Source organism: Gorilla gorilla, chromosome 18, assembly GCF_029281585.2.
Source record: "Gorilla gorilla gorilla isolate KB3781 chromosome 18, NHGRI_mGorGor1-v2.1_pri, whole genome shotgun sequence".
NCBI classification, from domain to species: Eukaryota; Metazoa; Chordata; class Mammalia; order Primates; family Hominidae; genus Gorilla; species Gorilla gorilla.
Genome location: NC_073242.2, coordinates 87,157,836 through 87,182,724, shown reverse-complemented (window position 1 = coordinate 87,182,724; position 24,889 = coordinate 87,157,836). Strand labels below are relative to the sequence as shown.

General features: G+C 59.0%; 1 protein-coding gene across 1 annotated transcript; it reads right to left on the bottom strand.

The window, feature by feature from the left end:
• Positions 1 to 363: 363 nt before the first annotated feature.
• On the bottom strand, positions 364 to 21,494 carry MMP15 (matrix metallopeptidase 15). Its single transcript, XM_019012506.4, has 10 exons — positions 20,735 to 21,494; positions 9,656 to 9,804; positions 8,882 to 9,010; positions 7,076 to 7,383; positions 6,560 to 6,721; positions 5,391 to 5,644; positions 4,892 to 5,030; positions 3,903 to 4,053; positions 3,636 to 3,751; positions 364 to 2,256 (listed from the first exon to the last, which is right to left on the bottom strand). The coding sequence occupies exons 1-10, from the start codon at positions 20,894 to 20,896 to the stop codon at positions 1,817 to 1,819; spliced, it is 2,010 nt and encodes a 669-aa protein (XP_018868051.1). The 5' UTR covers positions 20,897 to 21,494; the 3' UTR covers positions 364 to 1,816.
• Positions 21,495 to 24,889: the final 3,395 nt, after the last annotated feature.

The window sequence follows — 24,889 nt, the reverse complement described above, 5'->3', positions numbered from 1 at the left end:
GGGAGGACTGGCCTGGCTCTTCCTCCACTCCTAGACGGGGAGGGCTTGTGGCAAACTCGGTTGTCTTTTCTCAGCAGGAACAAACGGCAAACTAACTCCATGCTCCCTCCCTGCCCCACCCCGGCAGGGTGACCCCAGGTGCCCTGCCTCTCCCTCTTCTGGACTCTTGAGGGCAGCCCTAAGCTCTGCCCCTCCCAGGGCATAGTTTCCAAGGGCCATCGGGAAGGAGCCCCCATGGAATTGGAACAAGGTCTCCTTGGCATTGAGGTCAAGCCCCCTAACCCTAGCATGGGCTGGACCCCCACCACCTGCACGCCCTTCCAGCTGGAGGCTCCAGCCCAAGGCCTTACAAACAAGGACACATTTGCCGGCTGTACAATTTATTCAGTGCACATTATTTACAGAAATAAATGTATGGGGGTGGACACGGAACCCCCGCAGCCCCACCCCTTGGCTGGCTCTCCGGTTCTGCAGGGGGCAGAAGCTGCCGGACCCACACTTGGTGCCAGTGCACAAGAAACCATTCGCAGAGGCCAGCAGAATCCTTCCCCTTCAAAGCGCCTTGGGGATCCTGGGTGGCAGACTCCACTCGCTCAGGGCCATGGGGAAGTAGAGCCAGTTGTACAGTACCATTTCCCACAGCAGCCATGGCCTCCTGCTTGCTTTGGGAAGGAAAAGAGGAAGGAGGCATCTGTCCTCAGGGCTGAGCGCAGGAGGGTAGCCTCTTAGGCCACAATGGGCTCCTTCGTGGGGTTCACAGTCTGATGCGCGGCTGGCCTATCCCCACCAGTGTCTCTCCTCCCAGGACCCTGGGGGCACAGGGAGCTGGAGGGGAGGAACCCCTCATGCCCAGTGCCTGACACTGTGGGCACCCATTCACGGCCATCCACTGCCCAGGCCTAGGCACCCACCAGCCCCCTCTCCCTGAGGCTCAGGACACTGGCAGCTGAAGCCCAAGGGAGCTGGAGCTCAAACCCCTGAGGCTAGTGGTGTGAGTCGGAGAGGGAGGGAGGAGGCGCAGGGAAGGAACAGAGGGTTCTAGCTCAGGGAGGCAACTCTGCCAGGGGCGAGGCTGCTGCTTCCCTGGGGAGAGGGGCCCTGGCAGACTCCCTTTGGTCCGTGGTGAGGCAGGCCCAGGGCCCTTTCTCCAGAGAGGGAAGGAGGTGTAGGCCCAAGGGGAGGTGGGAGCTGGGAGCTGCTGCCGGGGGGTGGGCTGGGTTCTCTGGCACAAGGAGCCAGGGTCACTGAGGCTGTCAGAAGTGGATTGGGAAGTCCACTGGATTGGGAAGGAACCAAGCCTCAACGGGGACTCAAGGGCCACGGCCCACCTCCCTTCCAGGTCCCCTTTGGCCTGGGGCTGCCCCTGGGTGGAAGGCTCTTCCTAAGGCCCAGAGAGACTCACTTGGGAGGGAAGGGACCAGGGGGGGCCAGACAGTCTCCAACTGGGCAAAGAGAGCCTGGCAGTTACAGCCCTGGGGTTCAGGCTGAGGAGGTGCTGCTCTTCCAATGTGGGCCTCTGCCCCTCTGCTCCCCTGGCTGTGGCCAAGCCAGAGGACGATGGGGGCCTAATTCCCTGTCTGGAGCAGAACTACATTTAGAAAATTCTAAACACCCTGCCCCAGTCGGGGAAACAGAAACAAATGGTCAAGTAAGGTGCCAAAAACAAAACAAACACCTGGACATAAATAATGAGGGCGGGGCAGACAGGGTATGTGAGGGCTGAGAGGGGCCCCTACCTGGGGGCGGAGGGAGCCCCTGGGAGCCATCTCAGAACCACAGGCGCCCCCTGAGCACCGTTAGCAGGAGCGCTGGGTGGTCAGACCCACTCCTGCAGCGAGCGCTTGCAGTAGAGCAGGACGCGTGGTGCACCCTTGCGCTGCATCTGCACCAGTGCGTAGGTGAGGCCCAGGACACAGAGCAGCAGCAGCAGTGGCACCAGCACCATCACCACGTTCACCGTCCGTGCCACCTCCTCCATCTGCACCACCACGCGGCTGCCCCCGTCCTTGTTGACCCCGGCCCCAAAGTCCCCATCCCCATCCCCCACGTCGCCCTCTGCGCTGTCCGCCCCGGGCTCTGCACCCCCGTGGGGGTTGAAGGGCGGCCGGGCCACGTCGGGCCATCGGGGGCCTGGCTCCACGTGCTCCTGGCAGCCCATGAAGTCCCGCAGGATGGACTTGGGGTAGCCGGGCTCCATCCGCAGGCGCTCATTGTCGAATTTCCAGTATTTGGTGCCCTTGTAGAAGTAGGTGTAGGCTGCAGAGGCAAGGAGGCCAGAGTGGCTTCAGGTTGAGCCGAACCACCAGTGAGAAGAATCAAAGGCCAGGACATGCTGAGGGCTTCAAAACACCCTTCTTCTCGTTTGCTTCCCTGAGTATTTTCAAATCTGCCCCTTCTTAGCTTGCAGGAGCCAGACTGAGGCTCAGAGGGCTTTGGGCTAAGGGTACGACTAGAACCCTGGGCTTCCTGACCAGACTGACATTAGCTGGGGCAGGGCCTGGAAGGGTCCTATAGCCTGCTGGGTTGGGGGCTGCAGTCAGGGATCCTGCTGCCCCTTCCCAGAACTGGCTTCACCTCACACCACAGAGGTTTGGGGTCTTGCTCAAGGCCACACAGCACCCCACAGTTGTTCTAGAGCGGAAGGAACCTGGTGCTGCCTTGGGCTGGCTCTCTGGCCTTGGGCACCTTGCCAGCATCCCATCAATACCAGGCAGGGCCAGGTTTCAATCAAGGGGTGAGCACAAGAGATCAGAGCGGCTGCAGAGTGCCAAGCTCACATACAGAAGCTGTGTAACTGGCCTGAGCACTGGCAAAGCAGGCAGGGTCCCCCCCGAGTCACCCAGGCTGGAGTATAGTGGCGCGATCGCGACTCACTGCAGCCTTGACCTCCCAGACTCAAGTAATCCTCTGACTGCAGCCTCCTAAATAACTGGGACTATAGGTGCAAGTCACCACACCTGGCTGATTTAAAATTTTTTTTGTAGAGATAGAGTCTCGCTATGTTATCCAGGCTGGTCTCGAACTCCTGGACTCAAGCGATCCTCTCGCATCGGCCTCTCCAAGAGCTGGGATTACAGGCGTGAGCCACTACACCTGGCTGGTTTTTCTTAAATGCGCTAGAGACCTTGCTAGAGAAACAGAAGAGGCACAGCTCCCTGTCTCTTGGTTATAATGACAGAGACAGGGCTTTCCTTCTAGGTAGATGAGTGATGCCCTGGGAGGATTTTCACCCCTAACACTCTGAGCCAAGCCTGCCCCACTCAGGCTCAAGGCTCCCCTAGGATTGCCTGGGGGTGGCTGGACTCTGTGGGCATCAGGGCAGTTCCAAGCTCCAGCTCCGGACGCAGGCAGGACTGGCCTGGAATCCTGACTCCGCACCTTCCTGGCTGTGGAATTTGGGGCACTCTGCTCAAGCTCTCTGGTTTATTAGTTTGCCTGTCTGTAAAAAGGGAATTTTAACTGCGCAGGAAGGACCAGGGTGTCAAGCTAGGTAAGCTCCCAGCCCAGAGCATGACACAGCGTGTCCCCCATACACACCATCACAGTGCCGGGTGACCTTGGGCAAGCCCTGCCCTGTGGTGTGTGTAGCAGGGGATATTAGGTGCTGGGCAAACTGGGAGGGGCTGGCCAGGTACCTGCGTCATTGCTCAGGAAGGCCCCTTTAGGGGAGGCAGGGATCCCCTGCCAGACACTGATGGGCTTGGGGTACCCTGGGTCTCCACGCTGTGTCTCCTCGTTGAAGCGCCAGTACCTGTGAACAAAAGCACCAGGCTGTGGACCTAGAGATCCTGCTTGGGCCAGGACCCATTCCCCACAGGCAGTGGATTCTTTCTGGGTAGGCCTGAGGTTGAGCGGGGCCTAGCTGGGGTCTTCTCCCCTTAGGGGAGGGACGCACTGCTCACCTGTCCTCTTGGAAGAAGAAGGTGTGGCCTGTGGGCTCCCACCAGATGGCCGTATCAATGCGGTCATAGGGGATGCCCAGGCCATAGCTGGTCAGTGGCTGTGGGTAGCCGGGCTCCAGGTTCGCTTCTCGAAAGAGCCAGTAGCGGTCACCTACAGGAGGGGTGGCAGGCACAGTGAGGACAGGCCTGGGGCTGAGGGGTGTGTGCGGGAAAAGAATGCTCTTCTGGGCCCACAAAATCACACTCACACCCCTCTACATATTCAAGACAACATACAATGAGGTCACCCACGAATCACACGCTGCACTCATGGACACCTGAGGCACACTTGTTCCCGTGAGCAAGAGTCACCCGCTCACACCCATACACGCCACATGCCACCCACAGCCCTCGTTTCCATGTGCACATCCACCCCCGCACATATAGTTCTTGTATTGGGAGGGGGCTGCCTGGCCTCTGGGTCTGGGGGCTGTGTCCCTGGAGCACACCTGCAGCCCTCACAGTGTGTGGCCCAGGACTCCCTGCTTTTAATTTGGGGCCAGCCCTGTCCTCAGGGAGCTCCTGCCTCACTGAAGCTCAGGACAGTGGGGTTAGAGCCCTGGTGGATCCATCACGGGGTGCTGCCCTGCAAGACCTCGTCTCTGCAGACAGACCACAGAAATCTGGCCCCGGAGTGGGCTGGGGGCACCTGTTCTTATGAGGATGGGGCTACAGGAGGCAAAGATGCAAGGACAGAGGGAAGCAGGGCTGAGCCCTGTGCTGCACAAGGTGGCCAGGCACTTCCGGGTTGCAGCTCCAACCCTGCCTCCAGCCTCTATCTTCCTCCCGTCCTGCCTTGCTGCCGTGTCCTCATCCTCCCAGAGTGAGCCCACAGTGGGGGCACAGGACCAGACATGCAATGCAACCCTTCACCTCCTCTTCTCTGATCCAGCAGGGTCAGAGGTCATGGCAGGAAGCGTGCCCAACCCTCTAACCCTACCTCTGCTCACCTTTGAAAAAGACAAAACGACCGTCTTGGCGCTCGTAGGCAGCACTGATGTCACCGGGCAGACCGCGCCAGAAGTGCCCGATGGGCATGGGATAGTTGTCCAGGACGCGGTTGTGCCGGACTCGCCAGAACCAGCGGCCCTGGGGAGGGCATGGTGTGAGCGGGCAGCGCAGGCAAGCTGCCTTGGCCGGGAGAGGTGCCATCCTCAAACCACCCCTTCCCAGGTGAGTGTGGGCCCAAGGGGAGGACACTGAGATACTGAGGCAGGCAGTGGCTTGGAAAGCCAGGGCTGCACAGAAACAGAGCCCTGAGCTGGGGAGCTGGCACCAGGGCTTGCTGTGTGACCCTGGGCAAGTCCCTCAACCTCTTGGGCTGGATTCCTCCCCATCTAGAGCTGAGGGCTTAATGGCTCCCCGGGGCCTGCTGAGTGAGGGTGGGACAGGGGGCCCAGAGCAGCCAGGGAAAAGGCTCAGAGACAGGCATGGGAGGCGGGGCCAGACCTTGAACACGAACATCTCCCCGCGAAGCATGGCCACTGTGTCAAAGTCCCCGTCGCAGATGTTGGGGCCATACTGGTCGGGCCGCTCTGTGGCTCGGGGCTGGACTGGGGGGCCCGGCTTTGGGGGCCGCTCTGGCTTCCCACCTGGGGGTGGTGGCTGGGGAGGCCGGGGCGGCCGGTGGTCAGGCCGGCCCGGCCGCCGTGGCGTCACAGTGGGGAGAGGCTGGGTAGGCTGTGGCTGACCGTCTGGGGTACCTGCAGAGAGGCAGGGGTTCAGAAGTGAGGTCTGTGTTCCTACTCAGAACCCTGGGCCCCGGGGCCCCCAGCACAGGCCCACCCAGGCGGAAAGTAAAATCCTGTCCATCTGCAGCACACCCCTCCCCAACACCTGCCTCCATCCTCAGTGGGACCTGGGTCCTCCTCCTTCTAGCCCCTCCTCGACCTCCCCACACTGACCTTGGGTCACTGTGCTCCTGAGGGTGTCTGCCTGCATGTCCCCTTGGGGACATTCCCCTTGGGATGCCAGCCTGCTCCAGCAGAGGCTCCAGGCCCTGGCTTCAGGCGTTTTGGACTCTGCATTTCCAAGTTGCTGGGGATGCAGCAAGGGGTGCCCGTCAAGTGCCCAGCACGGCAGGAGCTGCCAGCCCCGAGGAGGGCTCGGTGTGGGCACAGAGTGCAGGCCTTGGCCCACTGAACTGGCCCAGGGGACCTCACTGCTGGAGACTTTCTCGGGTGGGCCCTGGGTGGGGGGGTGGCACTTCCTCAAAGCCACTGGGAAGTGACAAACCAGCAGCACTGTGGACAGAGCTGTGACAGGCTCAGGCTGGGAGTGACGGTGGGAGGGGGCGGGTCCTGGGATCCCCCAGGCACTTGTGGTCTAGTAAGAATACTGCCAAGGGTGAGGAGAGGAGGGTCATGAAGAACCTGTGTCCCTTCAAGGCCTCTAGCCTGCAGCCACAGCCTTGAGTGAGGCCCAGGCCCTGGAGGCAGCCTGCCCTGGGTTTCATTTCCAGTGCCACCATTTATTCCCCAAATGATGTGGGCAAGTCACTAATCCTCACTGGGCCTTGGGTTCCTCATCTACAAAATGGGGATAGCAGCAATGCCTACTCCTCATTGGCCAGGGACTTGAGAGCAGCATGCAGAGCCCGCTGGTCACAGCCCACGCACCGTAGAGCTGCTGGATGCCACGGAGATCGTCCTCGGGCAGCTTGAAGTTGTCGACGTCCTTCCACTGGTAGAACGGCGCCATGATGGCATTGGGGTTGCTGGAGTGCTCCAGCCCCAGCGCGTGGCCCAGCTCATGCACTGCCACCAGGAAGAGGTTGTTTCCTTTTGGGGAGAGAAGGAGGGCAGCACAGTCAGCTGTGGCCAGTCCCAGGACCCAATCACCCTGGACCCTCCAGGCTGAGGCTGCCAGAGAGCCTGCTCTTGCTTCCCTCTTGGAAGAGGCTGAGCTCTTTCAGCCTACAACAACCCCATCTGAGAAATGGGTACAATCATCCTTTCTCGCCTCCCCTTGGAGATGGTGGGACAACAGACTGAAATTGAGTGTAGTGATCTGGAGACAAACACAGGGGAACTCTCTCCTCCCAGCCCCGCGGCTGCTGAACCCACTCAGCAGGGTGTTGTTGCCCAGCTCCGGGGCCACCTGCCCTGCCCCTCACCCTGGCCAGCTGTCCTCACCATGCAGGTCAGTGCTGGAGAAGGTCCAGGGCTCATCTGCGTCAAAGTGGGTGTCCCCGCCTAGGCCGGGGCCAGGGAAATAGGCGTGGGCCAGAAAGCCACCGGTGCCATCAAACGGCGAGCTGTCGCCGTGGAAGCCAGAGGCAAAGAGTACCATGATGTCGGCCTCCTTCTGTCGCCGCAGCCGGATGTCCTCATAGGGCACCTCCTGGAAGACCAGGGGCGTGGCCTGCTCCCACACGCGGAAGGCCCTGCGCACCGCCTCCATCGAGTGGTACCAGCCCAACTTCTCCGTGTAGTTCTGGATGCTGGGGGTGGGTGCGAGATGAGTGAGTGGATGCCGGGCCAAGGGCCTACTATCCTCTGCTGGCATGTTCCCAAGAGTGCACGCAAGGTCACCAACAAGCCCGTCATTATCAACTGGCAGTTTGCTTTGATGTAAATCATAATTTCAATTTGTCAAATCCAGGAGATCATGAAGATATCATTAAATTAAGATTGCATTGTGGCAAATAAACTGATTTTAAGTAAGAGAGACATTAAGTAAACTAAAATACAGGTGCTATGTGGCTGGAGGAAAGACCTAGAAAATGGGATGCAAATGGGTGAGGTTTGGGAAACAGGCTGAGCAGTTCTCAATGTTGAGCTCCAGGGTCAGGCAGACCTGAGTTCAAGGCCTGGCTCTAACAGTATCTGTGTGACCTTGGGTAAGTGACTCTCTGATTTCCAGTTTCTTTCTTTCTTTTTGAGATGGAGTCTTGCTCTGTCACCCGGGCTGGAGTGCAGTGGCGCAATCTCGGCTCACTGCAACCTCCACCTCTTGGGTTCAAGTGAGTCTCCTGCCTCGGCCTCCCAAGTAGCTGGGATTACAGGCATGCACCACCACACCTGGCTAATTTTGTATTTTTAGTAGAGACGGGGTTTTTCCATGTTGGTCAGGCTGGTTTCGAACTCCCGACCTCAGCTGATCCACCCACTTTGGCCTCCCAAAGTGCTGGGATTACAGGTGTGAGCCACTGTGCCTGGCCGATTTCCAGTTTATCTGTTAAGTTAGAAAAGGGTGTGTGTGTGGGGGTGTGTGTGCGTGTGTGTGGTACTTTCTTCACAGGGTTCCAGTGAGGATTAGAGGAAGTAAGTTGTAGCCAGAGACTGCATTTGATGACGTATGGTGAGGCCTGCTCTTACCTATATAAATCAGATTCAGCTCTGTGTGCTAGACGTTAAACCTGAAGGGAATATTTTAGCTGGTTGGACCTTGAATTCACTCTGGGGGCTTGAGGTCTAAGTGACCATGGGAACCACTCTTCCTTGGGAGATGGAGCTTGGAGTCGGGACAGAGCCAGACTGGAACAAGAAGGGGAGCCCTTGGGGACAACCACATGGCTCAAGGCACACTTGGCTGGAGGGTTTTCTTGCTCAAGAACTCAGCAAAAAGGATGAGGGCCCCTGATCCAAGGATTCTGCAGGTGACTTGCTGCCTGTTCACTTGATGGATGCCTGGATTCCTGCACCCCAGACATCCCCCACCCCTTGCCGCAGTCTGTGCTGGGGCAGTAGCCCAGCTGTGCCCAGTGAGGCCAGCCCCTGCCTGCAGGGAGGTGGGAGGTGGGGAAGGACAGGGTGGAAGTAGCTTGAAGGGTCCTGACCTTCCCTCGAGGGAGACTGCCTGGCGTGTGTGGCTGGTCTCATCAGCGTGAAAGCGGGCTGGACTGTTAAGGCTGGGCGCCGAGGTGGGCTCTGGGAAAGGAGGCCTGAGGCTTGGCCTGCCGAGGGGCAGATGCCTCCCTGGGCAGCTGAGCCTCCTACCTAAAGGTCAGATGGTGGTTGTTCCACTTCCTCCCGGTGAGGGCGTAGCGCTTCCGCCGCCGCCGCAGATTGGCTTTCACTCGTACCCCGAACTGGTCTGGCACCCCACAGCGGGGCCGCTTCATCCACCTGGGACATGGACACAGAGGGGTGAGCACGGAGCCTCCCCTCCACACACCTGCCTGTTCTGGCACTGCCACTTCCGCCACTTCCAGGCTTCCCAGCTGCTCCTCCTATGACACAGTGGGGATGGGGGACTCTCAGCTTCAACTTCCAGTAAAATGGGCAAAATGCCTGTATTGGAAGACTGAGTGCCCAGGAGTGGTTCAGTCAAGGTGAGCCCTTCTCTCCTTATCACCCAGTAACGGAGGGTCCGCTCAAGGCCTTCTGTCCTGGATACGTTATGCTCTGTGCATTCTTTTCAGGGACATGGCTTTAGGTCATGTCACTTGTTAGATTCATAGCCATGCCTAGCTACGATTTCCCTTCCACAGCTCCTGTACTGCACCTCCACACTCCCCTGGCCATGTCAGACATCACCAATCAATCACTGTGCTTTTTACTGCTAAGGCCTGGATTCTGCCCCTGGAGCTTTCTCAATACAAGGCTTTGGGCAGCCACTCCAACCAATCAGAAGTGACACGGAGGACCAAACCATTTGGCATCTCTTATCTAGGCCACTCTTTTCTGGAAACTCCACATGCTGAGCCCTCTTGAGAGCAGGCCAGATGGAAGGCAGGTGCCTGTGGGGTCTGGATGGTGGGGGGAACTCACTCCTTGGTCTCTTCGTCGAGCACACCAGTGACTGGGATCCCGTAGAAGCGCTGCATCTCTGCAAGGGCCGAGGCCAAGATCTGGGCGGAACGCATGGTGGACATATGGCGGCTGGGCTGGGGCAGGTAGCCATAAAGCCGCAGCCAGTTCTGCAAAGAAGCCGCAACTCTGTCAGCAGGTCCTGGCACTGCTACCTCCAAACATGCACAGCCTGTGCCGACCACTTCCCACCACCTCCACCACCGCTGCTCTATCTGAGCCGTCATCACCTCCTGCCCAGTTGACCGTGTGAGCCTCAGCACCCTCCTCCCTGTCATCTCTCCTCACATAAGAGCCAGAACAAAGGCCAGGTCAGGTCTGGTCAATCCTCTGCTTAGAACCCTCTGAAGATTTCTCATTGCAAAGGAAAAGCCATTTGTACAAGAGCCACAAGGCCCTCACTGTCACCCCACCTTAGCTGGACCTCACCACCATCCACCCCAGCCGGGCATGCTCCTGCCGCAGGGCCTTTGCACTTGCTGCCTCTGCTGCCTGACGCACTCTCCCGCCAGACAACTGTGTGGCTTTCATCTTCATTTTCTTCAGGTCGCTGTTTCAATACCACCTTATCTAAGAGGTGTTCTCTGACATGTTAAAAAGGCCCCATCAACTATACCCTGCACCCCCTCCTTCCTCCCATGCTTATCACCCATCTGATGCACTGTACATTTCAATTAGGTGTTTGCTATTTGTCTTCCCCCATTAGGACAGAAGCTGTGTCCACAGTAGCTGACAACTGCACTGGCCCCTCTGGGGTGGGCCCCTACCAGGCCAAGGACCCAAAAGGATTCAGGACCTCTTGAGGCCTTACTCTTTGGCACTGCTCCCCAAAGACCTTAAATCTCCTGGAAGGAGTGGACAGATGCAGGTACCCACCCAGGCTCAAGGGTAGGACAGAAGCCTGAAGCCCAGTCCCTGCTCTGCTACAAACTCTTTATTCTCCCTGGGCCCCAGCTTCCTCACCTATAGAATGGGGAACGATGGGCTGTTGAGGGGTGAGGTTTGAGGAAAACAGCCTTGGAAAAAGCTGGTACACAATGGGTGTGCCCTTCCCTTTCTAGGGCTTGCTTGGCAAGTCTTCTCATCCATCCACCACCCACCCTGCCAGATGTTTCTGAACACCCTCTGTGCCAGCTGGGGGCCATGGGAGGACTAGGCTGAGGCATCCTGGCCTTCAGGAACTTACAGTCTCCCTGGGAGACCCAACACACCTACAAAACAAGGAACCCACACCCCACAGGTTGCACGGCCAAGCCAGAGGGCAGAGCCAGGCCGAGCTGTGGTAGAGAGGGGATTCTGCCCTGCCTGCTTCATGTCCTCAAGCCCTCAAGAGCACGGTGACCGCCATGGGAGGCAGTGAGCAGAGGCCAGGGGCTGCCCTGGACCTTGGACACTGCAAGTGTCTGTGTCTGACTTGTCTGGGTCTCTGGGGGTCTCCAGAGTGAGAAGCCCTTAAGGCTGGCACTCTGAGTGCTCTGGGAGGTGAGGGCTGCACCCCGAGGGCCCAGGCAGCAGGGCAGTAGCTGGACACGGTGGTTGCTTTAGGCTGACAGCCATATTGGCCGGCCAGGTCACACTCACATATCTGCCTGCCACCAGTGTTACATCTAATACCTCAGGCACCTGCTTTCTGGTACCATCCACCAGCCAAGCCCTGGCACCCGGCCAGGTCCCTGGTGTGGCTGGGCAGGCCAGCTCAGTGGTACCCAGGCTGCCGATAGACGGAGCAGCTGCTGACCCAAGGAGGGGCAGCATGGAGAAGCTGCCAGGGTCGCAGACTGGATGCGCAGCCACAGCTTTGAGGCCTCTCAGGACCCGGGAAACAGCCCCAGAGCAATGAGGTGGAAATGCAGAGCTGAGAAACCACCACCAGCTCTGGGGACAGGTGGAGCTAGGCAGACCCTGGCTTGGCTATTTCCGAGGTGTCACTCCACCTCCTTATCTCTCAGTCAGTCATCAGTAAAAGGGGGGTTGCACCAGGACCTGCCTCATCTCCTGGGTTCCTGTGAGGAGGAAATGTAAAGTGCACGCTAGTGCCTGACACCACCCTGGGCAGCAGATGGTGCTCGACAAACGTGCAAATGACAGAGACCAGAGGCCTGTGTGGTTGTCCCTGGGGCAGGCAGCCTTCGGCCTCCTTGGCCCATCATTGACCAAGAGGGCTGATGGGTCTGGACTTCCCAAGACTGGTGATGGGCCAGGCTCCACCAGGACGCCAGAGTGGAGGGAGGCAGGAGGCCCCTAGGGCCCCTCCACTAGCACTCCTCACCTCTGGCCCAGGGCGCATTCCCACAGCTCAATAAGATACTGGCAATGTCATGGGTACCCTCCCTGTTCTTCCCAAGCACGGGAAACCTCTCCCAAGGCTCCTGTGCTGGAAGGTGTGGAGCGGCAGATCCACCATCCTTAAAGGACAGTTTCCCTGAAGGTGCTTAGGGAGATCTAGAAGGCGAGGCCACGATGCTCAGCCAGCTCTAACAGCAAAGGGAATGCAGCTGGAGGCCGGGGGAGTGGCGGGGGACTGGCTGCCAGCAGATGAGGGCACCTCTACATCACCTATTTGCATAAGGTAAAAATATCTCTGGGAGCGCAATCATGGGCCATGGAGGGGCTGATTAGCGGTATCTGCGGAGCGACAGGAGGGGAGGGTGGGGGAGGATCAGGCTGGGGCCCTGGGGAGGAAAGCGAGGGAGCTGGCCTGTCTGCAGTGAAGAGCTCCAGAGACCGGCAGAGGGGCCCCTTCAACCCCGGGGCCAGCTCAGGGGCTGCCAGGAGGGTCCCAAGGGCACTATGGACCCTCCACACAGAGAAACAGTATTGAGTTCCAGGGAAGTCAAGAGCTTCCATCTCGCTATCAGCCAAGCTTGAACCCTCAGCCACCTGGGGTGAAAAGCCAGAGGCTGAGGATGGGGGCACCCCTTGGGCAGTGATTGGGGAAGCTGGGGGGTGGTAGGCAGAAACACGGCCTTGGCGCAGACCACCCAAACCTCTGGATAACAAGGCGAAGCTGACAGAGCGTGCCTGACCGGTGAAAGTGTGCTCAGGGTGGCTGAACGCCAAGTGCCCAAAAATCTGCCCGGGTGGCAGCAATACCACCCATAGGACTGTGAGCTTCCTCCTTTCCCCAGGGTCCAGGAAGAAGTTTCCTGGCACCTTCCTGCCACACTAAGTGGGACAAGCTCAGGAGAACACAGGAGGGAAGAGACAGCAGGGGGCGGGGATGCAGGGGTGGGGCCAGAGGTGCTGCTGCCTCCAGGTGGGCAGCGTGGGGAGCTTGCTGAACTGCTCTGCTGCCACTGGGCAAAAGGCGCAGATGAGTCCCCAGGTCATGACTCGCAGTCCCAGTTTCAAGCCCTTGCTGCTCCTCCTGGTGACTGTAAAAACTGTCCCTAATACAAGGAATCTCTTCCTGTCACCTAGAGTCACAGGTGGGGTGAGCCAAGTGGGTGAAGCTTTGCTTCTCAAGTGAGGAAACTGAGGCTCAGAAAGTCTTGTAAGTGGCAGAGTAGGGCAGGATTTGAAGCAGGACTTGGTTTCTTCTGCCACCAAGGCCACTGTCCAGTGGGAGGAAGGAGGGCTCTGGGGCCATGAGGGCCCCTCCCTTCTGCAGCTTCGGGTGTGAGCTGCTGTGGGGGGCACCTGCCACTGTGGTTCTCTCAGCCACTTCTTTTCTTTTTTTGAGATGGAGTCTCGCTCTGTCACCCAGGATGGAGTGCAGTGGCATGATCTCGGTTCACTGCAACTTCTGCCTCCTGAGTTCAAGCGATTCTTCTGCCTCAGCCTCCTGAGTAGCTGGGACTGCAGGCATGCGCCACCATGCCCAGCTAATTTTTCTATTTTTGGTAGAGACACAGTTTCACTATGGTGGCCAGGCTGGTCTCGAACTCCTGACCTCAGGTGATCCGCCCGCCTTGGCCTCCCAAATTGCTGGGATTACAGGCGGAGCCACCATGCCTGGCCGATTTCTTTCTTGACTTCCAGACCCCATCCGATTAGTATTTATGGACACTTCAGGTAAGTGGAAGGAGATATGGGCCACCAGGAGTCAGAAGGGGGGTTCCTGGCCCCTGGCACACAGGAGAGGTCATAACCGCAGCACCTGAGTCTGGCATGGGCCAGCCACCCATTCCAGCCCCCACTGAATGCTCACAGCCACTCCTGAAGGGTAGATTTGTGACCATTCCCATAATACAGACGGCAAGGTTCAGAGGTAGTGAGTGCCTCACCCAGGGTCCCAGAGCTGATCTGGGCTGGAGCTGGGGCTATCGGACCAGGCTGCTTCTGAAGTATCACCAGCTCCTCTTGGCCTCAGGCTGGGGACACTGGACCTTTCTCAGGAGCAGTGCCCAGCACAGCACGGGGAAGGGTGCCTAATCCTCCCCACACCCAACATCTCCGGCCGGGTCTGGGCGCTGGGCCATCTCAGTCCACCCTCCCCCACTGGCTGCCGAGAGGGTTGGTTTAAGAAGCCGCTAGATCAATACTGTGCAGTGAGCAGCCGCCACGGTGGGGGAGTGGGAGTGGGGTGGGGGAGGAGGCAAGCGTCTGCTGCAGCCGCCCCAGCCGGCCCTTCCAGCTCCTCCAGCACTCAGATCTGTGGAGCTGGCTGGCAGCCCCCTCCCCGGGGCCCTTATCAGACCCCAGGCGATAAGGACACTTTCTACTGGGCTCTGCTTTGCCTCTGTCACCCAGGTTCTGTCTGCAATCTGAGCAGACCCAGGCAGAGTTGCCCAGCCAGGCACAAAAGAAGCCTTGTCAAGGCTACCAGCGATGCCCCGGACCTTTTGTGGCCTTGTGAGGTCCTTACCATGCCCATCTCCCCTACCCTATAGTCTTGGTATGGAGGGCTCTAGGGAGCAGGCCAAGGCTGTGCCCAGCTCTGTACTCCCAGCCACTAGGCACAGAGCCTGTGCTGAATGGGACGAGTCCTGGAGGAGCCAGGGAGCTTGCAGAAGGCAGAGTGCACACTCCAGGCCCACAGGGCCCACCTGGATCAGCGGACCTGAGCCAAGAGTCCATTCACCAGCTGGGTGGCCCCAATACCACCAAGCCCAGCCACCCGCCAGGCCTCCACGGACTACAGCTGGCCAAAAACTCATCAGCCTGTATCCTGCAGGCAGGGAGTGCTCACTGCCACTCAAGGCCCCCCATTCTCTCTCTGGATAGCAAGGACTGTTAGCTCTTCCTCAGGCTGAGCGGAAGTCAGCCCCCGAAGGCTGCCCCTTGGTCCTGACTGCTAGTCCACATAACAGGCCTCCCAGCAACGGAAGACGGCTAGGATAACTTTTCTGAGCCTTAGTTCCCTCCTCTGCAAAATAGGGCCAAGATCATCACTCCGACCCACCAAGCAGGGTTGAGAGTGCTGATGGCGCCACTACCTCCAAGGCCAGTAAAGAAAGGTGGCGTGAGCAGGGCATGGCAGCTCACGCCTATAATTCCAGCACTTTGGGAGGCCGAGGCAGGCAGAACACGAGGTCAGGAGACTGAGACAATCTGGCTAACACAGTGAAACCCTGTCTCTACTAAAAATACAAAAAATTAGCCAGGTGTGGTGGCGGTGCCTGTAGTCCCAGCTACTCGGGTGGCTGAAGCAGAAGAATCGCCTGAACCCGGGAGGCGGAGGTTGCAGTGAGCCGAGATCACGCCACTGCACTCCAGCCTGGGCCACAAGAGCGAGACTCTGTCTCAAAAAGAAAAAAAAAAAAAGGCGGCATCGAGCCAGGTCCTCCTTGGTGGATTGCTCACTACCTTTAGAGGCAGCATGGTCCACATTTCAGCAGTTCTAGGACACACATGCTTAGTTTGGGATTAAATCTGCTCCCTCCCATGGGTCTTAAAGCGAGTTGCAGGTGGGGGCTGGGACTCTGGGTGGTGGGGAAGTCCAGCAGGAGAAGCAGGAAGGAGGAAGACGTCTTGAGGTCTGACCACTTCTTTACCCAGCAGCCTTCCAGTCTGCCCCACACTCCTTAACTTGGAGGAAAAAACAACCGGGTTCCCTGGCCAGTGGGCGGGGTGAAGAGGCCTCTGTTAGCCAGGAGTTTCGGGCCTGGCTGGGGGCCCGGCCTTGGGTCCTCACCTGGAAACCTCCCTGCAGGTGCTGACTCCTAGACGGGGCTGTCCACAGGGCAGAGCTTGGGTGGCTGGACAGGTGGGGGCAAGGCTGGGTGGGCCGGGGGAGGGCTTTTGGCTCACACAGCTCAGGCAGCCCTGGCTCCACCTCAGAAACCTCTTTCCCACCTGGATCGGGCCCAGCAGAATTCTGCCTGGTGGAATTTCCACAGGATGGCACCCTAGGCTCTGACCTGTAGCCTTCAACCCCGCATGGGGGTTGGGAACTTGGGTTCCAGGCCAGACTGAGCTGGGTTCAAATCCAAGCTCTGCCACTCCCTGGCTATGGAATGCGGGGGTCATTTCTCTCAACTCACAGTATTAGTTTCCTCTTTTGTAGATTGAGTAATGACAGCATCTACACTCGAAGAGTTAATACAAGGATTAAATGTGAAAACGCTTACAAAACATCCCTAGTCTGTGTCCACAACAGACACAAGTATGTTGAAGGTGCTCAAAAATAACACCTGCGCCTCCTTAGGCCCCCTGTGCCAGGCATTGTGCATAGCATTTAGTGTTCTGCACGTAAATGCAATGGATCTCCCCGTAACTCCATCAAGCAGATAGACCATTGCTATTCCCTTTTTATAGAGATCCTGAAGTTCATACAGGTTCAGTGACTTGCCCAACAGTAAATGCCATTCGCTTCTGTCACTGTTTTGCACTATTTTGCCAGGGAGGCTCTGGACACAGGGTGTAGGCCACCATGTTGTGCACTATGTATCAAGTGCCATGCTCAGAAACGCTGAACGTGGAGTTGGACTCTCACCCCTACAGGATGACAGTCACTCCTAGGGGAAGGACAAGGCAGTGCCAGTGCCCTGGAGAGGTGATCTAGACCTTGGCCTGCATCACCATCGGCCAATAGCAGCAGGACGGGGGGCATTTCCAAGGGCTGGCTAATGGCTGGTACCAGGGGCTTATCCACCTGTCCTGACACTGGAGGCTGAGATGGGTCTCTTCCCACTTTTTCTTCCATTCCCACGAGGGCCATGGGATTAGGGAAGAGGCATCCCTCTTTGCCTCTGGGATCCAGGCCCAGCTCCATGGCCTCTGGTCTCAGGAATCCCTGGAACCTGTGTCTGACTGTGGAGCAGCCCTATCTGAGCCGTCACTCAAGGCTGTCCAGCCAGATGGTGCCTACTGTGTCTCAGGTCTGGAGCATTCAGCCGCCTTCAGGGTCCCGGTCCTCACACTCAATGGTGGGCTTCTCCCAGGACCCTCTTTGTAAAGGAGAAAGATAGGAGCAGAGTCCACAACCCCTCTCTGTCTTTGCTGACTCAGAAAACACATCTCCAGGACCAAAGCATTGCTCCTGCTGGAGTGTCCAAGACAGGGAGCCACCTAAGCCTTGGGATGATATGGAGGATACCCATTCTGATTTGATCTGGAAAGTAGTGGTTCTCATAGTGACCACCACAGCTAGCCTGAGGCAGAGGTCAAACTCCCAGCAAGGCAGAGGTGATGATGGCAGGGAACATCTGGACCAAACAACAAAAGGGCCCCAGAGGGACAGCAGAACAAACCGCTGGGCAGGGAGGGGCTTTTCCACGCCTGCAGTGTGGCCATCCTGAATGGGCATAAGAGATAGCAGAGGGCACTGGGCTTTTGGGGAAAGTCTTCTTTTGGGGGTGGGGATAGCGTGTATTTCCATGTTGCTCCTCTCCACATTCATGGATATCTTTTAAGTATCAACATCCCTTGGGGTGGGGCAAAGGAGGTATTTATGTTCAGAGGTCACAATGGGAAGGTCAGGCCAATACACTGCTCAGACAAGGAGCTTACACTGGGCTGTTCTCTGCAAGGAGACAGATGACTGGCTGGACCCAAGGGCAGCCCCAACTCGGAAACATGGCAAGGGCTGGGTGTGAAGGGCATGGCCCAATGAGATCTAGGTCCCTGGCTGTGACAATCAGACCAGTTCTCTCTGGGTCTTGACAGAGCATGGAGAGGAGTGATTTACTACTAGCAAGAAAACAGAGTAAAAAGCAGAGACAAGAGGGGAGGGGGAGAAGATTCAGCTTCTGCAGATTCCCAATGACAAGGCCCCGCTATTAACTCCCTTTTCTTAGCTGGTGGGCACAGATGGCATCTGTAGTTTTGCTCTGTTTAAAAGAAAGAGGGGACGAGTGGGGCCCCCCCGGAGCCAGCATGGAAGTGCTAGTAGAGACTGAAGCGCAGGAAGCCCAAGACTGTGGCTCACCTGAAGGTCAAAATGGTAATTCACGCTGACCCCCTCCCAATGCCCCCACCCCCGCTGCCTCATCTGCTCAGTGGCTGGGTAGGGGCTAGGAAGATACTCGTGGGCCTGTTCAGGAAAGGTGGGTGGATCTGTTTTGGTGGTGGTGGCACCACCCCTGTGAACTCTGGCAGCCTGAGTCACCTCCACAGAGCAGGCTGAGAACCTAAATTGTGCCTGGGAGGAGGGGGTAAGGGGAGGCAGGTGAGATAAGAGCTCCCCTGTGAACCTGGAGACTCTCAGCCCTGCAGGGCAGGAACAACAGTGAGCACCTCAGCCAGGTGGGGATCTGGCCCGGAATGGCTACAGACTGGGATCAGACATCCAAGGGAGAATGTGGGATAGGACAGGGCGGCTCAGTGGTGGGCTAGGGCCTGGCAGGTTGCAGGTGTTTGTCAGTTCCTAGCACATGCCAGGCTCCTTGATGTCTCAGCCTTGTGAAAGTCCTGTGGCTTCCACCCTGGGAGGGGAGAGAGGAAGTGGAGAGGGGCTGGCCTTGGCTCAACTGCCAAGCTGCTCCGAGAAGGTCCCAGCCGTGACCCAACTGGAGGCCTGAGACTGTGTGGATGCTAGGGTGAGGATGAGAGAGCCAGCCCTTCTCCAAGGAAGGGAGGCTCGACACAGGGTGTAGGCCAGGCCCAGGAGTCTGAGGCCACAGCCCCCGGCAGATGGGCTGGCTGCTGAGGCCATTTGACTCTTGGGCCCACATGTGGCCAGACCTGATGGGACCCTAGAAGCAGCCTGTACCCAAAGCCAACTGTAGGAGCTGGGACACTCCACCTGTCTCTAGCCCTCTATCTGCATGGCTGCCAACATTCAAGGCTCCTTAAACCTTCCGGGGTCTCTTCCAGTCATTGCCCAGGTCCAACCCAAGTGTTTCCCCAGGAGTAGGGCTCCAGGACAGTCACAACCTCCAGATCAGGAGCACGGTTTGTGATAATGCAACCATGGCTTCTTCCCTGGCGGCATCGAGCTGTGGGCACTCCCTGAGCTGGGGAGTTGGGGTAGGGGTGAGATGGAACCGGAAAAGCAGAAGAGAGAGAGAGTGAAGCCCCTCCAACTACAGGTCCCTGCACCCCTGAGCTCCTGGCCAGCTAGGATGCCATTAGCAATGCACGGCCATTGAATTCTATCACTGCTTCCTACATATAGACGCCATCCCTAAGTAGATTAGAAACTCAATGGTGGGACTGTGACTTGAAATTCTTTGGCACTCCAGCCCAGAGTGGCAGGTGGGCCCAAATGGCACTCTCCGCCCAGTACTTGGGTCACAGGCTGAGGGGTAATCCTCACCAACAGGAGCCCCCTAAAGCTCCTCCTGCCTGTGTGAATGGGGTGGGGGAGGGTGGCCAGACTGGGTCGGGGCGGGGCTCCTATCCTGCCTCCTGCCAGGGCCTGGCTCCTCCTTCAGCTCTCCCTGGCCAGGCCAGGGAGGGAGGGCAGAGCAGGTGGGGAAATGGCTGGGAGGTGTAACTCGAGCCCAGGAGGAATTCCCTGCCTTTCCTCTATGCTTTTATTAAAGTAGGGCGGGGAAGGGCAAGCTTCCACTGGAAAAATCTCCCAGGCAGCCCGGAGAGGTGGGAAAGCCGCCGTGGGCCAGGGAGGGAGCACCAGCCCAGCTGCAAATAGAAACGGCGCTCAGGCCCGCAGCCCGGGCAGCCCAAGGGCACCAAGGCCTGAGCACCGTTCAGAAGCGGCTCCGGGGTGGTTCTTTCTCCCTACTCCCCGCCCAATTCCTCTCCCCGCCTATCTGGGGCAGGGCGCAGGTCTTAGAAATCGGGGGAAGAGTGGACCCTGCTCTTGCTCTGGGGCAAGAAAAGCTGGCGCCTTCAGCGTCCTCGCTCGGGAGACACCATGGAGCTGGGGCGCTGGCTGGGCTCGGCTCTACGCCGGGATGTCGCGCCTGGTCACCCGCGGGACCCATCCAGAGCGGGGCCCCAGGAGGGACGCCAAGCGGGCTCCTAGCGAAGAGAGGCGCGGGGTCCACCCTCTCCAATCCGGGGCTTCGGCGTAGGGGCGCTGTTGGGAGGAAGCGCTGTGGGAGGCAGGGTCCGTCCTTAGGACCCCGCCCGGGCGTGGCTAGGCTTCCTCGCAAGAGCGCAGAAAGTCGCCAAAGCGCCCCCGCAACCCGAGTCCGCTGCCTCAGCTGTTTGCACCCATCCCCCCGCCTCCATCCCGGCCCGCCGTGCGCGGCTCGGTATCACCCAGACGGGAGGCCACCTGGGCGGGAGCGCAGTTGCCCAGCCGCCCAGCTCCTGCTCCGCCTGTGGCTGTCCCCGAGAGCAGCCCCCTCCCCACTCGCAAAGAGCGCCACTGCGCGCCAGCCGGGCTCTCGAGGAATCGGCTGCCCTGGAGGGAAGGAAGAAGGGGAGGCAAGGGCTGGGGGCGGCGGAAGCGGCTCCCGTGACACAGGCTGAATGTAAGGGGGTCGGGGTGGGGGCTCAGTGCCCAGAACAGGGCTGTAGGAGTAGCGGGGAGGAGCGAGGCCCTGCGCCCTCCACGGTTTGGGAAGAGGTGCGCTGCAGAGGGCGAGCTGGGGAGGGGCAGACTGCCAAGTCCGCTTTCTTCCCCGCCACGGCCCAGAACAGGGGGCGCGTCTCCGCTCCCTCCACCTCCAAGTCCCAGGCTGCGGACGTGGCGCCTCTCCCTCCAAGCCCCAGCCCGCAGCCAAAGGGCACGGCGGGGGGTCTTACCTCGGCATGGACCTCCGCGTCTTCGGCCGCTACGCCAAGGCCCAGGCAGCCCAGAAGCACCAGGAGCAGCGGCAGCAGTCGCGGCCGCGCCGCCTCCTCCCGGTCGCCGAGGAGGCTGCCCGTCCAGCCCGGCCGTCCGGGCGCGCTCCGGTCGCTGCCCATGCTCTCCGCGCCCAGCCCAGCTCGGAACACTGCACGCCGGATCCTCGCACGCGCCTTGGAAACTTGCGACGCTCCCTGGCTCCTGGCCCGGCAGGCGCGCCGCGGACCTCGGGCTCCCGGTCCCCGCCGGAGCCGCCTAGGTCGCCTCGGCAAATTCCCAAGCCCGAGGAGAAGCGGGCAGGGCAGGTCCGGGAGCTCGGAACCAGCCGGCGGGAAAGGGGGCCGGCCGGAGCTGCCCCCGGCGAGGTTCCGCAGCCTCGGCGCCCAGCGCCTGGGGCCCGGCTCCCGAGAGCGAGCGCAACTCCGGAGCCTTTGTCTGGCTCAGCGCTCCGGCCGCCCGGTCCCGCGGCGCCCCCTGCGCGCCCAGCTCCCTCTGTCCATGCCCGGGGCCGGGCGCTGCCCGGAGCGCGCGCCTCCTGCACGGGGATTCTGCTCGCCGCCGCTCCCGACCGGGCCCGGGTCCCCAAGCAGTCCCGGGAGGAGGCGCAGGGAGCCGACCCGAGAGAGCGAGCGAGAGAGCGAGCGAGCCAGCCAAGGAGCGGGCGCCCGACGTCCCCGGCGAGTTCAGCGCGGCTCCGGGCGCTCCCAGCCCTCCTCCCCGCGCGCCGCGGCCGCCGCGCTCTTAAAGGGCCAGTGTGCTCCCAGTTCGCGGACCCAGGCGGGGACCGGGGGCGGTGCCCCAGCCGCGGGCTTCTCACAAGCAGGTGCGGGCGGCCGAGGCCCGACAGGTGGGCGGTCCGTTGACGCTTCCCAGACGGCAGGAAACCTCTCCAGCCCACCCTGCGTCACTCCCAACCCAGCGCCTAGGGGGCGGGGGTGACCTCCAACGCGACCCCCCGCGGAGGGAGGAGGCAGGGAAGGAGTGGTCTCCCCGCTTGGGAAGAATGAAGACTCCTCCTTCTCATACCTGGTGGGGGATACCGAGGCCTAGGCGGACAGGAAGGAGGTCTTAGGGGAGGGACCAAAGAGTCGTTTTAGGCTTAAATATATATATATATATATGGATATTTGTCAGCCTGAAACCTCTTTTCAAAAGCCGCAGGGTGTCTCTGGCCATTGAATAACTTTCCTCAGTAGCAAAGTGAGGGTTTTGTGCGCGTCGAGGGCGCGTTGCGGCGGACAAGGGGCAGGTTTAGGAGGGACACGGTTCAAGTTCCACGTCCGCCCCTTAGCTGCCGCTTGCACGTGGGCAAATTAATCTCTCCGAGCCTCCATGTTCTTATCGGGAACGTGGGGCAAAGAGTTGGGGTGAGGGCGAGGTAAGGCTTCCGGTTCCTGGCCTGGCGCAATAGGTGCCCGAGCACTTTGGCCACTGGCTGGTGCGAGTGAAGTGCGACAGTGCGGCCCGAGTCGGCGCGGGGCGGGTGGACACACCTCCCCGCGAAGCTTAACGAGCTGGATTTCATTCTATTCCGGAAGCAGCTTGAGGTCGGGGCTGGGTGGATGCAGGAGGCCAGAGCTGGGAGGCCCGGGTCGAAGGTCCACCGAGACCCGGGGACCAGGCCAAGGGCAGCCCTGGCGCGGCGGACTGGCCGGCGTGGTCAGTGGGTGAGGGTTGCAGGCAGGAGGGCGGAGACCGAAGATAAGCTATTCCTTATCTTCAGACCCGGAAATGGAAGCCGTCCTCACCTGAGGGCGGTTTTCTCTAGAGCAGGCCCTCGGGGCACCCTAGCCGGCATCACCTCCCGGAAACTGGAAATCAGGAGACCTGGCAGAGTGCCTTAGAGAGGGCGCGTTTGAACCCTCCTGGGATGTCCTTGGGGAAAGGAAGTCGGAGTTTAGAGAAAGGAACCGGGCAATTTCATCATTTCCACGGACTCACTTCTCTATGGGATCCTTCATCTGGGAAGTGGGTTTCTAAATTCTCCACTTCGAAATTTGCTTTTGGGAAATGTGCAGTGGTCTTCAGACACGGACAACGGGGTTGTCCTTGTTTAACCGACCACGTTGCACTCTTTCACGATATTTAGTCCGATTAGCCAATTTTAACAAGTTTGGGGCTAGGTAAAGTGGCTCAAGCCTGTACTCCCAGCCCTTTGGGAGACCGAAGTGGGAGGATTGCTTTAGCCCAGGAGTTCAAGACCAGCCTGGGCAACATGACAAGACCCTATCTGTACAAAGAATACAAAAATTAGCCAGGTGTGGTGGTGTACGTCTGTAGGCCCAGCTACTTGGGAGGCTGAGGTGGGAGGATCACTTGAACCCAGGAGGTTGAGGATGCAGTGAGCTATGATCATGCCGCTGCCCTTCAACCCGGCTGACAGAGTGAGACACTGTCTCAGAAAAAAAGAAAAAAAGAAAAAATTGGGGCTTAAGGGGCTAGCTGTTAGTGAGAGGAGCCCAGGAATGAATGGAGCAATGTTCTTTGAGGCCTGGGTCGGTCAAGTCTGGTGATTTTCTCTCTGTTGGAGGTTCCTCTCTTAGGGTCCAATCCTGCCTTAAGGAAATGACATCCCCTGTGACCTGATCTTGAAGCTCCCAATTATTGGTTCTGGCTCCTATAGGTACTTTGGGAGTCCAAGGTGGATTGGCACCTACATCCAACCCAAGATAGCTGGGTTTCTACTGGGTCTGGACAGCACCCAAAGCCCGAAAGGACTAGTCAGTGGGACTGAGATGTGTGAACTGCAGCCCTTCCATCAAGTAGCTTTAAACCTTATCCATATTTTGCCAATACCATTTCATCTATGCCCTGACACCCCCGCCCACCACCACACACCTTTTTTTCTTGGTCTTTTGAATGAAAGCCCAGACATGGTATTTCAGAGCAGTTTCATTTAGAGGTCCCGATGTGGTGTGAGGGATTGTAAAAAGCTCTGGATCAGAAGCTAGGTCCCTGGGTTTTTACCTCAGCTGTAATTTACTGGGCAATCCGAGCAAGTTATTCCCCTCTTTGGGTTTGTTTCCTCATTTGCAAAAGGAGAGTTCTGAGGTCGTAGGGGAGGTCTCCTGTTCAGTGAAGGAAAGTAGCTGTGGGATGGAACTAGGCCCAGGACACCCCCTCCCCCAGCTCTCCCCTCCAGGGGCCCCTCGGGCGATGCACCCACCCGACCCACCATCAAAGGTGAAGCAGGCCTTGGGACTCTTGGTGCCAAGACAAGGAATAAACAAACAAGCCAAGGTAATTTCCCTCTCCCTTGGAAACAAAGCTGGGGTGGTCTGGAGAGGCGCTGGAGAGTGCCAGGTGGAAATCAGCCAAACAGGCGTGAGATGATTTCCCTGCCCTGCGGGGAACATCTGAGGACACCGAGGCCAGATGTGTTGATTTTGTACTCTCTCTGGTGCGATAAAATCCTCATCAAGAGCATTTCTTTGGGCCAGCCTGCCTGGGGGGACCGCAGCCTGCTCTGGTCTTCCCTCTGTCTCCAGAGTTGTCTCCCATGTTTCTCCTCTTATGGAGAATCTCCTCTTATGGAAGAGCCCCGGCTGCTTCTGCACTGTCAGCGGGAGCGCTCGCTCAACGGGCTTACTCTGCTCCAGAGGCACACTCAGTGTCTGGGTGCCCGCCAAGCTCCTGCCGCCAGCCTCCTCCTCAGGCCCAGCCTGCCCACCCCTCCCCCTCAGCGAGACTCCTGCTTCCTTCCTCCATTGCCACCTTCCATTCTCCATTGAGGAGCCGGTTATTGATCTTGGCCCATTTCTCAAAGTTGCTGCACTCAAATTCCATCCTCAGCACAGACAGACTCCCCAGCCACATCCTCCCCCAGGGGAATGGCCCAGTCCCTCTTCCTGGGCTTGTTGATGGAGGCCCTACCTCACACCTGCCCCCCTCCCAATAAGAGCCAGTACCCAAGTCTGGGGAAGTACCATGTTGAGGATGGGGATTCTTCTCTGTGCTCCCTGCCTGCTCAGCCCTGCTGTGAGCACCCAGAGGGTAGACCTAGTCTCATTCACCAAGTGCCCAGTTCAGGGCCTGGCACAGGGCAGGTGTCAGTTAAGTGCAGGCTGCACAGCCAGAGTTGCCATGTTGCTTGCAAGCCAGAAAGTATGCCC

What these genes read in the sequence shown, in the direction of transcription:
- MMP15 (XM_019012506.4), bottom strand. Translation starts at nt 20,896, where the DNA reads ATGGGCAGCGACCGGAGCGCGCCCGGACGGCCGGGCTGGACGGGCAGC. An exon ending in TCGTTTTGTCTTTTTCAAAG is followed by an intron (nt 4,054 to 4,891) that starts GTGAGCAGAGGT and finishes CCCCTCCTGTAG; the next exon opens with GTGACCGCTACTGGCTCTTT. An exon ending in CTTCCTGAGCAATGACGCAG is followed by an intron (nt 2,257 to 3,635) that starts GTACCTGGCCAG and finishes TTGCCTCTGCAG; the next exon opens with CCTACACCTACTTCTACAAG.